Source organism: Zonotrichia albicollis, chromosome 2 (genome assembly GCF_047830755.1).
Source record: "Zonotrichia albicollis isolate bZonAlb1 chromosome 2, bZonAlb1.hap1, whole genome shotgun sequence".
Lineage (NCBI taxonomy): Eukaryota > Metazoa > Chordata > Aves > Passeriformes > Passerellidae > Zonotrichia > Zonotrichia albicollis.
In genome coordinates this window covers 27,530,717-27,546,868 of record NC_133820.1, presented here as the reverse complement: position 1 = coordinate 27,546,868, position 16,152 = coordinate 27,530,717, and the positions used below count along the sequence as shown (strand labels likewise).

The 16,152-nt window shown below is 40.1% G+C and overlaps 1 protein-coding gene across 4 annotated transcripts in view; it reads right to left on the bottom strand.

The window, feature by feature from the left end:
• The window catches only part of ADGRG2 (adhesion G protein-coupled receptor G2), a 57,197-nt gene that overhangs the window by 27,697 nt on the left and 13,348 nt on the right, over positions 1–16,152 (bottom strand). For all 4 annotated transcript variants that reach the window (XM_074534648.1, XM_074534647.1, XM_074534645.1 and 1 more), the window contains exon 3: positions 10,742–11,359. In XM_074534648.1, the coding sequence (XP_074390749.1) occupies positions 10,742–11,359 (618 nt within the window). The remainder of the gene's footprint in view (positions 1–10,741; positions 11,360–16,152) is intronic.

Here is a 16,152-nt window from a genome sequence, read left to right as displayed (position 1 = left end):
AGCCTATTGAGCACATTTGCTTGAGTGAAGATGAAGAGGACTAAAATAGCATCGGCTAAAAATGTAACATCATGATGTGCATGCACATCATATATAAATACTCATGTGTCCAAAGTTGCACCACCAAAGAGCATCTACACAGTGAAAGATCAGGCTGCCAGAAAGGAAGCAGCTCAGGTGGATGGGGGCTGGGATGAAAAGGTGGGCTATTTCCAGCTCAATGGGCCCACCAAACATGTCCCCAGGGACACCCAGGGAGAGATGCAACACACAGATGGGTTCTTGACCCATCAACTCTTGTTTGATCCAAGGGGTGGATGTGACACTTGAAGCCATGACACTCATGAATGTGAAACATGATGTCATCAAGTGAGCCAAGTGACTAAAGCCTCCCTGGAATAAAGATAGTGGCTGGGCTATAAGTGAGGAGCAGATCAATTAAACCACACCACTGCAGGGAACCTGCCACCAAGGCAAGGGCTATGTGATTCCTGTGGTGGAGGAAAAGTGGCAGACCGCTCCAAATATTCCCTGCAGCCTGTCACTGCTCAAAACACCATTCTGGACCTTGAAAAAGAAGTAGCAACACAGCATCACCTATACTTAATGCACTGTTACCTATTTCAGCACCTTTAATAGGTGAGACCCTGTTTGGGCAAGGAGGAAGAAAAGCTCCTCTCAAGTCACTGAACTCAGTGGGACACTAAGCACAGTCAGGATTCAAGCCCAAGGGTAGCAGAAGAAGAGAGAGGTTCTCTCCAAATTGCAGGAGTAGGTGGGACAGTTTCTCCACAGGTAATGCCTTGATATCTGGCAAGTCCATCACTGTCATCACTGCCCATCACACTGGTGGGCACTAAACTGTGCCACACAGCCCACGTGCAACTGGCACTCCCCAGATCCTTGGAGTCATCCCTGCTGTCCATGTTGCTGTAGATTACCTCCACCACTGCTAATGCCCTCAGATACTGACACCTTCCTTCTGCCATCAGTGGTCAGTGCTGGTGCACTTGCACCTGCAGTCAACACAACCATCCTCAAACTCTGAATCTAGTCATGCAACTGAAATCTCTGTGGGACCTCCAGTAACAAATCACTTGGAGATGACACACAGGAAAGTGCCCCGAGGGAACAAATTCCTAGGGAGCAAGGTATGCAGGACAATTTGGGCAGGTGCTAGAGCAGTATTCACCTCTCATGGCATGGGAGTTTGCACCCAAACAGCCAAGGATTCCTGGTGAGAAGGCAGACCACTTGCAGGAGGGATGTCTTGCTTACACCAAAGACAGGGACTTTTGGCACCGTGTTGGGTCCTGGCATACACACACCAGGCCTGTGTCCCACACTCTGGAAGGGGCAATAGGATCTCTGGATGGAAGGAAAAACAAATGGATGCTGCAGCAGGATCAGAGATACAGCCCTAACCATAACAGTCTAGGGGGAGCTATGGAAGTGGAGGATGACCCAGTTAGGGAAGGAGGAAGAAGATCCTCTGGAGGTGATGTAGGAAGACAACTCAGAAGAGGCAGCCTGTTCATAAGAACAGGAAAAGCAAATGACAGAAATCAGAAATGAGACAGAAACTAACCAGTCCCTATTGCTGAGCAAGGTGTGAGATGCACAAAGCAGCCAGCTGCAGCCAGGTAAGCAGATTGCTGCCTGGCTACCACAGCGCTGGGATACTGGGACCAATGGCCTGAAGTCAGAGACAACATGAGAACTTGACAAGATGAAAAAAGTCAGTTCAATTTTGTTGAATGTCATACAGTGCATGAAGCTAAAAGCAGCAACTCTAAAAAACATGGCAGGATGAATACATGGAAATTGAATTAATTGCACTACAATTTTTTAGGAGTTTTCCATGAAACTTAGTTTTAGTTAATTTACATCCTGGGCAGAAATTTTCTTATGCAGAAGAAAGAGACAGAGAAGCAAAATTCTTAGTAAAATAATACATAATGATTAGGTTAAAGTATAAGTAAAAATTCACACCTTTATACATATCAACCTACTGAATTTAAACTCCTTCAGTAAAGATAAACAAAGTTACATCAAACATCTCTTTTGAGACAACCAGGATTCTGCCTACAGAGAAATAAAATTGCTCTTTTTCACAACTAGAACTGTGTGAACTTGATAACTCATGAAAATCTAGATATAACCCTAATTTTTATAGTACTTTTTCAGAAAATTAGGACTTCTCATTATATAGTAAGTCCAGATAAAAAACATATTCACATATTCCTGTAAGGTATGTGTTCTAGAGCTCTTATGTACAAGTGTTGTTACTTTAACATAGTCAAGTGATTGCAAATTACAGATTCTATAAAATTATTTTCTTAGCACCTACTGTAGGCTTGGGGAAGACCCCTAACACAACACCAAGACAATACCAAGTTTAATATGCAGAACTGAACCAGTGGTCAGATAAAACTATTCAGTATTGTTCAAATAGTAAATAAGTTTTTCAGGTAGAATTGTGTGAATAAAGATAATTGACTGAACTTCTGGTTTGAGAAGGAAGTATCCTTCCACAGGTGGGCAATCTGATTTTCCTACCACAGAAAGTAAATTCTATCTCCAAAAGTCAGTAAATTCTATCTCCAAAAGTACCTGTTATGAGTCCTGTCTTAATCAGTGCAAAAGCCCTTATCTCCAAAAAAAGCTCTGAAGGAAATTAAATTCTCAAAAGGAACCCACCTGAATATGCAGTCTCAGAGCAAACACCACCACACTGCTTCTTCTACCCATTTAAAAAATAAAATCTGTACAAGGAATCTAACTTTAAGATTTCTCACAAACTCTTGTGGAGTCAGTGGAGACAGTCCTGCTGTATACAAGGTGTCTTTTGCATCTTCCATATCCCTTCAACCACCTTGTGAATTTTTGAGAATATAAGTAGTACCCTGAGGTAGGTACAAAAACTGTTCATTAACAATTTGGTTTTGCAAGTTAGTAAAATGACAGTGAGCTGTAAAAATGCCAAATGCTTTTTTTAATAGCACATCTAGCAGCACAGGGAGTAAAACAAGCTAAACACAAGCCATGAACATAGAGCTGGCAAATGCAGCAACTGATGATGGCATGCATCATCTGAGAGGCACTTTTTTATGTCTAACCATGACTTCTCTTACAGCACAACAGTCATATGCCTACAGTTGCCAGAAATTATCCATGAGTATGAGACTTGTCAAGGCTTGGGTACGGACTTATCAAGGTCATTAACCAAGTCTTTAATCAGAATCACCTTAGCATACAGAAAGGAGGAAGGAGGAAAGACTTCTACATAAATTTATTTGTTAACCCTCCTCCTTTGTTAAGAACAAGAAAAAAAAGTGAATAGATTTATTTAGAGAAGGATTAGAGTTCAATCCAAAATATCCCTAAAGTTGGCATGTAAAAATGAAAGTAAAGTAACTCAAGATGTGTTAGTTACAAGCCAACAGAAAATTTATTGCCCTTAGGTTGTTTACTATTGATAAGAGCACCAAAATCCTTATATATATGAAACTTCCATTTATTTGCTTTATGGATTTTATTTGCAACACTGTTAGTTTAGGATCACCAAATCAATATAACTAACATATCCTGTTCCAAAACAAAGGATTATACATTGTAATAATACTTAGCTACCTTTTCCCTAATAGAAAACACTCCTAAAGATTCAAACAGTAATTAGGACAGTGTTACTCCTTGCTTTTGTTGCAAGGTAGATAGAATAGGCCCCCACAAGGAATGTTTCGTTTCTTTTTGAGGGAAAAGGCAACTTGATTAAATGAGATAAGCACCGATTCTGTTACTAACATGCATCATTAGAAACAAAAGCAGCAAGTCCTTTACTGTCTCCATATCACTTTGTACTGTTCTGACACAAATAGCAAGCTAAGCCACGACCTGGGGATCCCATCTGTGTTCCACAGGTATGAAACTGGTTTAGCAGCTCTCACCACAGCTGCAAAAATTGTGGCAACCTTCATTTCCCAGTGACTTCACCTGACAGTGGGAAGCAGTGCAACTTCAGCAGCTCCAGACTGGCAGGAGACCAAACCTACTAGCAGTACTTAAGGTTAGGTGTGCAAGCTGATGTAGCTCTGAGAGAGATCAGTACCTGGCCCTGTCTGAAAAAATAGCCTTGTGCTTACAGCATTCCTATGCATGACAGCTTTTAATTCTCAGGCTACTGGATCTTTTAGGGTGGAATGGTCTCCACATGTCCTGCGGAAGCTGTTTCACCAAGCAAAGCAGAATTCATTGAAAAATGAATTCAGTGAAAGGGAAAGAAAGGCAGAAGGAGGCTCTGTAACACAGTGATCAAGATGGGACAGATGGTTCTGGTGCTTACAGCAAAAGCACTGTGACTCAAAGTGTATCATTTGCTCAGTAGCTCAGGCACAGGGCACAGCCCTTAAAGCATGAAAGGGGTACAGTGTTCTATCTCCAAGTGTGATAATCGAAACTGGTCCTTTTCTTCAATCTATCTTTAATCTAACTTATGAGCAGTATACCCTTTCTTAAATTTTTTGGAATTGCAACACCGTTTCTGATTCACCTGTCTTTGGGCAACCCAGTCTGTAAGAAGCAGTTGAGTTTTTCCAGGGTGGAGAAGTGAGAAGCAGCTGGAACCTGGCTGCCGATAACAATTTGGTGCAAGAACGACAGTACTGGCAGCAGTTCCCTGTCCGCCTGTCTCAGGGGAATAGTGCTGCTGCTGGCTAATGCTGTTCCACCTAACACTTCATTATCTCCTTTAAATCTTTGCAGAAAGCATCCTTTGAGCAAGCCCAAGACTGGGCAAGCAACTATTGGGCTTTCTTTGGAGGAGAAAGGGTCTGAAATTTAGTGAACTGGAGTCTCCCCCTGCCCAGCCTGTGCCACCGGTGAGGAGGGGCAGAGTGAAGGCTGTGCCAGCTGGCCTCTGCCTCAGGAAACGTGGGAGAGAATGCAGGGGCAGCTCCAGACACCAAACAGGCACTGCACACTAAGGAGCAGCAACAGCCCTGCCAATCCATAGTGGCACAACAGCATTCCTGGCAGAGAAACATACATTCCCGGACTTATATGTGTAGGGCCTAGAGGAGAGTGACTAAAATTTTACTTATATTAATTGAAAAGCATGCCAGAGATGAAAACAGTTTGTATTAGTACCCTGTCCTCTTTGTTCAAAGAACAGGTAGTCTTGACTATGTTCACCTCTCACAAACAGATAACAGCAAATGGAAGAATCCCACGGGACACCTTGGTGGCTATGTAATTTGGTCTCCTGAAGCCACAGCACTTGGCTGTCACCACAGAATGACATGAGACAACCATGACTGTATATTGCTGCTAAGATCAGTTTTGACTTACACATAAAAATAAAAATACAAGAAAATTTATAAATGCCAATTTTCTAAATAAGAAATTAAAGCACACTTACAAGTGCTGAAAGTTTTTTCACCAAAAATTCAACTGAGTCAGTCAGCAGAATTGATTTGCATTAAGAATTCCCACCAGAAAGGCCAAAGCCAATCTTTTAGTTCCAAATATCTATATAGATATCTAGTATCACTTTCTGGGTTATGTAGTTACAAGCATTTAAGACGTAAAATGTCAGTTCCACATTGCAATTTCTAAGTCTATACAGATCCTCTGCTAGACATTTTTACAGGCACCAGTTAACCTGTTTTCACAGCAGTTCCCAGGACTGTGCAGCAGCCACTGCACTCTGTTTGCATTCAGAGAAATGAAGATGCCCAGCACTAATGCATTTTACAAGACTTGCTCATGAACAAAACTGGGTAGCTTAAACAGCAAAATTTCAAAAGGGTGCTGTTCTAAAACCCAATTACTTGCAGAAACAGGCGCTGAAAATATGACATTCAATTCTCCTATTCAAATTAAATCCATATTTTCCATGAAAAGATTGGGTCCTTTTAACATTTGACAAGTCTTTCAGCCGAATAAATGTTCTGCCAAATGAACCATTCTGTCACACAAGGCATTAATAACAATAACACATAAAAAACCTCCACAAGTTTACAGTTGTTAGTTAGTTGTACACTGGAAACTTCAGCCTACTTGACTTTCTATGCAAGGTAGATTTTGAGGCACATTGGATATAAATTCATAGGATAAAACTTAAGTGCAATCTCAGTTTTATGTTTTGGTGTCCTTCATGACACCTTGTATCTGCTCTGACCCCCTGAGGTGGCACCATGGAAGAAAGGACGAATTATCACTGGCCACTAGACAGAAACAAATGCCAGAACTTTTTCACATCAGGCTCAGTCACTTGGGCCAGTTCATTTTAGTATTTTTAACTCAGCTTTGATGTTTCACTGCTTATAAGAAATTAAGTTATAAATAAAGCTTTTATCTGTTTGTGGAAAGCTGTACATTAGATACTGAGGTGAATCAATTTACCACTTCTCTGGAAGGCTGATTTCCAAAAAATCACTTTGTTTGGTATCACAAGAGAAGAAGGGAATGAGAGCAAAGGAAGGGAAGGTCAAAACATGCATTCTGTTAATATGTACAAAGAAAAGTGGCACATGACTCATCAAAAAGGCACTCCAGAGTTAGGTATTTTTTCCCATCACATTTCCTTCAAGAGCTTCTAGGTTTCCTTCAAGGTTTCTTTAGTATTCTGTCCTTACAGTTCTAGGAGGAAAAAATGGCATTGGAGCAAATAATTTGCCTTTTCATCTTCTGCTTTCATGATCCACTCAGTAAACGTGATAATACAGCCCAGGGTTTGGTACTCAAGAGACTGGGATGCAGACTGGATGAGGGACAGCTGCATTTCCACTTCTTCCCTAAGGGTGTAGTCCTGACACTCCACCCTCCCTTCCAGGAAAGGTGATCCTGTCATCAGATCGGCACACAGTTGGGAAATCTTTAAATGGGATTGCATGAGCCTAATACCTACCTTCCACTCTCCACACCTGCAAACTAGAACAAAAGCCCAAACTGAAGTTTTTCTCTTCCTTGAGAATGCAGAAGCAAAATAGTCACAGTGGGCAGGGCACTGGTCAGTTCCCATTTCTGCCATCAGCATTAAATTGCTCTGTACCCAGAAGTGTGGAAACCCCCTCCAGCAACACCTATAGCAGGCTCAGCAATATTGAAAGTCAAAAGAGTATGTGAAAAAGAGAAGGCAACATCTTAATCTTGAAGTTTGGACAGTTTAGAGAAATCAAAAATGCCACAATATACCCACTGATTTTTAATTAGGATAAAAAGCAACCAAAAGCAACAGGCTAAAAGTTACTGCACCAATATCACAAATGAGACAGCAGTGACACTACTTACAGTTATGTCCCAGATAATCTATTTTATTTATTCATTGAAATTTGGTAAAGATAGCCCATCATACCTGTGCTCCTTGCATAAATGCACAGCATGACAGTTTGGATATTTGCATTTGGATAAAGAAAGTTACTGTTTAATGTATAACTGAAATGATTAATGTTTAAACAGTGCATTTCACTGTGAAGTTACTATTAAAGGCAACTTAAAAATATTATATGTAAAAATGAAAACAGAAGAGCTGGTACTTACAGGTGATTAGAGTTTATTTTCAAGGATTGAGCACTTGAAACTCATTTATTTTCTTGTGTGTTTGTTCTCTTAAATTACCCCAAACTTTAGATTACTTAGTAGACTTTTTTCTTGGATTATACAGAGTGATATCATTCATATTGTCCACATTAAAGTATGTAGCTACAGAGGAATCATTCATCAGGGAACAATATGAAATTTTCCAAGGTTAGAATATGGAATAGTAAGTACATCTTTCTTCACTTAGGCATTTTTAAATACCAGGAGGTGATCTGTAAAGTGAGAGACATTCAACCTGCACTGTTCTCTCTATATCACAACTGTTATGGTACTTCTGACTCTTAGCAAGAGGGGAATTATCAAAGGAACATGAAGAATGTACGTGGAAGGCCAGTGACACACCAAGTGCACGACCTCCTTCCCTCTCTGGCCCTGCCTGCAGCACTTACACCTGCTCAGTGTGCAGCGCCCACACCGAGCAGAGAGCCAGAAGATTCTGTCACTGGAAGGAGCCAGAATCTCATCTTGAACTCAGATATAAAAGTTCACTATTGAGAACCATTAGTCCAAAAAATGTGATCAGCCTCATCACAAAGTGGGAAGCAGTCAGATATGTCCTTTCTTGCAAATCTTCAGATGCATAAAATATGGAGCTACTGCAAAGGTAATCCCAGCCACTTCTGGGCAGTCAGCTACTCGGTTAAAGTTAAGCATACTTTTAAATGCTAAGCATGTGTGTGAATCTTACCACAATCAGGATTTTGATCCTTATTAGACCTCAAATAGTTTAAAAAAATTAATAAATTTTTGGTAATTTGAAAATTTTCACTCAAATAAATTATAAAACCTAAAGTAAAAGAATCAGAAGAGTCAACAAAAACAAAGGCAGGAAAATTGATGCTAAGTAAATCGAGACTTACTAATGGAATGGGTCACTGCTGATGAGACACCAATTAGACAATGGCTTACACTGCACAAAGGCTTTGAGTGGTTAAGCAAAGAAGAAGTCAAGGAAATTACAGTAGCCTTTGACAGAACATTTTACAAATAATCGTTTTATGTAGGCACAAAATGCCAACCAGGTCACAAAAAGAATTTGTGAAACTTGTCCTGCGGCACAATTATGACTGTAATGCACCACTTCCTTTTGACCTTTTGTGCCTACAGAGGACTTTCCTAAACTTTAGCCCTTTGCCACTTACGTTCCTTGCAGATGTAAAATTAGATCCTTCTGCAGACTTACTACTTAAAGTCCTTCTGCTTTAACATAAAACAGAGAAGTTTCTCAAATCAAGTAATTTTACACAGGTGCTTAGAGGAACTTACTGAAAGAAATCAGATTGTAAGAGTAGTAGCAGCATCAATTGAAAACAGCTGACACAGACTTTTAGACATTTCTACTGTAAAAGCTTTGTTATCTATCAACTGGTATTTGCTGAATATATGTTTTTCACAGGATGACTTGGGGGAGTAATCAGCTAAAATGCATCTATTATGGAAGGGAGGCAAATAAACTAAAAAAATTCCAGCAAGCATCTCTTTGAAAAGCTGTTAATGTCCCAAGTTATCCAGAGGAGTTAACTTACATCTGGCAGTAGAGATGATCTCTATACTGAAACAAACTCCTGTCAGCAGTTATTGAATCTGGCTAAGCAGCAAAGCTTTGGACACCATGTATCTTACACAATCACTAGGAGAGCTCTTGCAGGTAGACAAAGGATTCTTCTACAAACCACTAAATCATGAATTCTAAAATCATTAATCAGTTAGGGATGGAGATGGGCACTGCCTCATCAAGCTGCCCTGTGATGGTCAAGGATGCTCAATATTCAGGGCAGAAATTGCTGGGAGAGAAAACAAGGAGTTTGTCCCTTCTGTGCATCAGTAAAAGACAATCAGAAGCTCCACTCTGACTGAGATTTTCCCCACTGTCCAGACAGACAAACCTCTCTCAGACTTCCTTTGTATGCCTGGTAGACAGAATGTTCCTCCTTTCAGCCTTAGGACTGTGTTCCCTCAGACACAGCCAGAAATAAGTAAAAGAAAGCACATAAGTAAAAGAAAGATCCTTTCTTCAGCTCCTTTCCCAAGTCACACAACTCAACAAAGAGGATGTGCTCCCAGCTACAGCATCAAGGCTAGCAAAGGCATTTCATTCATTACAAACCGCTGCTAGCAGCCTTCTCCATGAGTCCTGGTTTGTTGGACAGATTTGTTTCTCTCCCAGAAAAAGAAATCTGGTCACATTATTTTACTGTCCTTACCAGGACACTTTGAATCAGGCAGTGGTTATAAATTACATAGATAAAAGATCTTTTTTTGAATCTGCATGAAATAAACAGGTACATTTTTTAAGGATAAAGGTGATGAAGATTAAGACTGGTGTCACATTTAAACTGAATCACTGATGCTATATTAAAATCTCTTAAGGGATAATACAATTTCCTATGATTTATAAATTGTATTCCATCAAAGCTTGATTCAAGTTTGTGGTTTTTACCAACAGATATGATAGCAAAAGCTAAAAACAGGATTATTCTCCTGCTTGAACTCAGTTTCTCTGAAAATAAAATCTTGGATTGGTTTGATTCAAAGGATTTTATGGTTCTTTTTCAGGGAAGAAGGAAAATTTGAGAAATGTGTGAGAAACCATTTGGTCATTTTAATAAAGGAGACATTACTGATAGTGATAAAGAAATTGGATCCTCCTGTAATTTTTTGCAGATGTAGACCCTACCAGCTGAAGATGGTGTAATGTGCCAGTTGAAGCACTGAAAAGTTGCCCTCATTGAAGTTTTGTCCTAACAAATGTGTAGAATGAGAACCAGCAATGCTTTCCTCTGTATTTATTCCGTGAACAGAAAACGTGTAAATTAATTATTTTAAGATGAAATTGATACATGCCCCAGTACTCCAAGGAGTTTTAGTTGCATGCATCCTGCTCTCATATTACACAAATGGTTGATAGACAGAAAAGTTGAAGCAAGTTGAAAGGCTTTAAAGGACTGATGCTATACTTTTTTGTTTGGATAACCACTAGTGAAAGCAGCAGGTCCTCACATGATCTCATCAAGAATTTGATTTTGATTTTAGAAATTATTAATAGACTGAGGCTTTGTAAAATCTGGAAGAGAAATGCTAGACACACTTAGATCAACTTTTGACTGAATTACTATTTCAAAAGCAGTGCAGGGGTACTTACCACATTGCAAAGAGTTATCCTCTTCTACTGTTGTGTTATAGATCCAATCCTCCTTTCTCCAGCGTATGACACCACTGTCCTGGCAGTCCTCAGATTGTGTTATATTTGCCTTGTCCCACATTCTGAACAGGTACAGCTCCCCAGTCATGCCCTGGCGAGGTGCTGCAGCTGTACCCTGCAGCTTTGAACAGCCAAGTAAGAACTGGCCTCTTGCAGGCAAAGAAAATTTCCCATTTAGTTTCTTGTGTAATTTTACAGTTCCATTTATGAATAACTTCACCTCCTCATTGTCACTTTTCCACTGGATACATATTTGGTTCCAAGTGTTTTTATGAAGCCTTATTGATGTGTTTATTTGTTTTCCGAACAACCATATCTTCAATTTCCCACGATCTCCTGTAAGTCCAAGATCAAACTTATTTGCAGAGAGATTGGTGTGAAGAGTTTTTTCAGCATATACATATGCTGTCCATGGATTGTTAGAGGAATACAGCTTGAGGTGCACACAGACAAGGAATTCTCTCAAGGAATGCAGAGAAATTCTTGGTGACATACTCCAAGGATCTTCACACGCAGTCTTAAAGACGGCTTTGTACCGCCCTAGGAAATCCTCCTGATCTAAATAAAGAAAAGGCAATTTGTAAAACCTTTAGGTCTTAAAAAAGATCCTTTATATAAAAGTTATTCTTCCATATAGTATTGTTTCTAGGCATTTTCCTAGGACTTTTCAAAACAACACATTAAGAAATGATCTTGTAACCCACTCCTTTAGATTTATTTTTGTGGTAGGGAAGTGACAAATTTGGAGGCAGTCAATAAATCCTAGCTGCCCACGAAAACTTTGAAGTAAAACTTAGCATAAGAACAAGAATGACCATGTAGAATCACAGAATCATTTAGGCTGGAAAAGACTTCCAAGATCATCCAATCCAACTGTCAACCCAGCGCTGCCATGTCCACCACCAAACCATGTCCCCAGGTGCCACTTCTACACATCTTTTAAGCACCTCCAGGGATGGTGACTCAACATCTTCCCTCTGCACCATACCTCAATGCTTAGCAACCCTTTCCATAAAGAAATGTTTCCTAGTATCCAATCTAAACCTCCCCTGGTACAACCTGAGGCCACTTCCTCTTGTCCTATTGCTGGTTACTTCAGAGAAGAGACAGACCCCCATTTGGCTATAACCTCCCTTAAGGTAGGGAGCAATAAGAGTCTCCCATGAGCCTTCTTTTCTCCAGGCTAAGCAATCCCAAGTCCCTCAGTTGCTCCTCACAGGATTTGTACTCCAGAATCTTCACCACCTCCACTGCCCTCCTCTGAACATGCTCCAGCACCTCAATGTATTTCTTGAAATGAGGGGCCCAAAACTGAACACAGGATTTGGGATACCAGGGATACCAGTGCCAAGTACTGGGACAGTCACTGCCCTGGTCATGCTGGCCACACTATTGCTGATCCAGGCCAGGATGCCATTGGCCTTCTTGGCTACCTGGCACACACTGGCTCATGTTCAGCAGCTGTTGATCAACACTTCCAGATCCTTTTCTGTAATGCAGTTTTCCAGCCACTCTTCCCCAAGCCTGTAGTACTGCAGGGGGTTGCTGTGACCCAAGCACAGGACCTGGCACTTGGCCCTGTTGAACCTCATACAACTGAGGCTTCATTCTGCTCCTCATCCCTGTCTTCCAGCTCAAGGGGCTGGGTACTCTGAGACTAAGGCAAAGAAAGCATGAAGTACACCAGCCTCTTCCTCACCCTTTGTCACTACATTTCCCCTTTAACCCAATAAAGGCTGGAGATTCTGCTTTGCCATTTTCTTGTTAAAGTATTTATACAAATATTTTTTGTTTTTATGGCAGTAGCCAGATTCAATTTTACTTGTGTTTTGGCCCTTCTGATTTTCTCACTGCCTAACCTTAAGGCATCCTTGTAGTCCTCCTGAGTTTCCTGCCCCTTCTTCCAAAGGTCATAAACTCTTCTTTCCTGAGTTCCAGCCAAAGCTCTCTGTTCAGCTAGGCTGATCATCTTCCCCACTGGCTTATCTTCTGCTGCTTTGAGCTGTTTCTGCCCCTTGGAGAATTCCTTCCTGAAGTAGAAGTCCAGCCTTCCTGGACTCCTTTGCCTTTCAGGGCTGCTTCCCAAAGGACTCCATCAACCAATCCCCTAAACATGCCAAAGTCTCCCTTCCAGAAGTCCAAGGTGGCAGTTCTGCTGAGTCCCCTCCTTAAGTCTCCAAAAATCAAAAGCTAATAATTTTGTCATTGCTGAGGCCTCCAACCATCACATCATCCATCAACCCTCTCTGTTCATAAACAACAGGACCAGCGGGCACCTTCTCTATAAAACGAGTAGTTCCAGACAATGCCTCAAACACTGAAACTTGATTGTAACTGCTCAATTCTTGTAGGTGCCTCATTTCTTTCATTGTCCCAGTACAAGAAAGGACAGACTTTTGTGGTTGTAGATGTGAACTCTTTGGAGATGACTCTTATTTTGTGGAAAGATGCACACTTCAATTGCATAATCATTATCATGGCTGCTTGCTTTATGGTATACACAGCAGCAACAAAATAAGAAAAAGTTCCTTTGGAACATGAGATGGAAAAACAGAAAAATGAAACAGCCTGTCAGATGTTCAGCCAGTGCAAGAGAACACACTACTGACACCTTTAAGGAGTTAATTATTTATCAATATATGCAGAGCTTTTATGAACGCTCCTGAGGATGTATGGGATTAATCATGGTTGGTCAGGGTTAAAAAGCAGAAAAAGATTGTCCAACATAGGAAAAAGCCTTTTCCATTAGCTCCTCTGTAAGAAGAAAAACTTCCAGGCTACTTGGATCAGGTTTTTTTTTCCAGGGTAGGTTATGTTCATAGTCCTAGTTAGCCGTCAGGATCACAGCCAGTTCTCCTGTAATGTTCTCATTGCACCAGAGTGCCAGCTTTCATCAGACCAGTTCTGACAACTTTTCTGTCTCTCGACCTACAGGCTCTCCAATTTATTTTTCAACAGCAACAAGGAAAAAAAAAAAGGAGAAAGTTCCTAACTTCCAAGTGCAACTTTATAGGTACAACCTACCGGAAACATTTGAAATAGAAAATATATCAATCCAGTTTCATGGAAAGTCATTGATACCTATTCTTGTCGCATCCTATAGATCTGAGAGTCTCTCTGTGATGCAAACTAGCAGAAGCTTGCAGGCATTTTTCACAACCCGGAATCATTCCTGAAGTTCAAATACGTGACAGAAGTGCTAGGCAAGGCCATCGACCAAACAAAAACTCTCTGGGTACAGGCCACAATTAGATGAAAAATCCTAACTAGCAGACAGTGGATTCTGAAGGGTGAGTTAATACTTAGATTGGTTCTAAATGGCAAAGGAGAAGAAAGACACACTTGACCCAACAGCAAGCCTCCCCTGCCTAACCCTGCAGCATGAATTCACTCATTCAGTTTGGCCACTTGTCAGAGTCTGAAGGCAAAATCTGGGATACCCAGCTAAGAATACCTCAGTATGGAAAACTACTTTTTAAAATTACTTAAAAGCTGAATGAGGAAGACTGAATGGGAGGGGAAAGTGTCACAGAATATGGAATTTTTCAAAATGGGGGCTCAAATATACCTACCTTTTTTTAAGTAAAATTAGAACAGATGTCCATCTGACAGCATGGACAGTCATAAGGAAACTGATTTTATAAAGGAAATAGCCAGCTAGTTACATGCCAATACTGGGGACACATTCTTTCCAAATAAAAAAATTGCTCAAGTCTTTCATTATTAAGTAGAAATTGACTGGTAAGGGAAGTTTCCTGACACAGCTTCAAAACTTGAAGTTACTGTTAACTATCCAAATTGACAGACTGGAATTCCATTCCTGAGCAAAAATACTAATCAAAACTTGAAGTATCATCAGCAGACTTGGCTTGGGAAGTGAATGAATTCTGAGAGAGGCTTGATTTCATGTTAAGCATTAAAACAGTGTTGATAGGCAAATGGTGGGTTAAAGGGCAGCTAATTTCTAGTACATTCTTTAGGGGAATTGGGACTTCAAAGTTGTCAAGGGAGCCAGAATAGACACAAACTTGTAGATGAAAAACAGTTGTAAGACAGCCAAGAGAAATTATGCAAAATGACATCAATCTGCTGATGATTCTCCTGGTCTGCTTTATATAATCCAAAAAGACTGCTGTTGATCAATATACAAGGCCTGAAGAATTAATTTAAACTAAGAAAAGTGTTTACATAGAAAGGTCTATCCTTCTGGAAACTGGAAAGATGGCCCATTTTGCTCTAAACAGTCATTAAAAAAGTGCCAAATAGAGATGTCAAAATTAAGAGAATGGATACCAATACTATCTGAATTGTTGCACGGCTGGAAATTTTGATATGCTTCATCTACTGAAAGAATGCTGAAAAAGCAGAAAAGAAATTGTAATCATAGTCAGAAAACGCACTTTGTTGTTCCAAGTGAGTGCAGTACAGCATTATGTTAGAAATTAATTATCAGTATTATCAGTATTATCTTGAATAAGTCTCCTTGCCATGTGGGTGGATGCATTGTAAGCAAGAGATGACGTTACAGTAAAGCCTTTAGAAGATCTGTTAATCATCACTGACTTTCTCCAGCAATGGTGGCTGTGGGCTGTGACCCACCCTTGACCATGGAACCGAGGAGCTGGAACTGCCTGTGCTTTAAAAGGGGCATTCCTGGAGTCTCTTTGCATGCAGACAATGCAACAAATTCAGAAAAGTAGCCATGAACACACCTTTACAGCACAGAAAAGGAAGCATAATGGGAAGAATGCTTCAAACAACTCCAGAGTAAGAAAAATCCAGAGTAAGGAAAATATAAATAATGATAATAATTAAAAAAAAAAAAAAAACCCAACCACAATTTGGAGTGAAGGAAACTCGATTCAGTAGTAATCATGGGCTGACTGCTCAATGTCTTTTGCTGTATTTGGGCACATAAGCCTTTTCAGAAATGAAAATTTTTTCTTCTTACTATACTTATCTCTAAGAGAGAGAAAACCTGGGGGTTTTGTCCTCACTTAAGCTAAAAGCGTGTATTTAACAAGCATGTTCTCTCAAGCCCTAAAAGAAATCCTGAAATGTATGCACATGCTTCTAAATGTTTAAAATTCATTTTCTGAGAATGACAATATAAACCCAAAATGCATCTCTTTCTGTTTTTCTAAACAGTTTTAGACAGTGATAATTGTTATCTTTACAAGAGATAGCCATTAGGTATTAAGAATTAGGTAGGTATTAAGAATTAGACCTCCAGGAGCAGATTCTCTCAGTACATGAGCACCAGTGTTATTTTCCTTCTATTACATCCTTCTGTATCTGGATCAGTATACAGCTGAGCATTAATACAGTCAGGCATTCTCTTGAATAAAAAT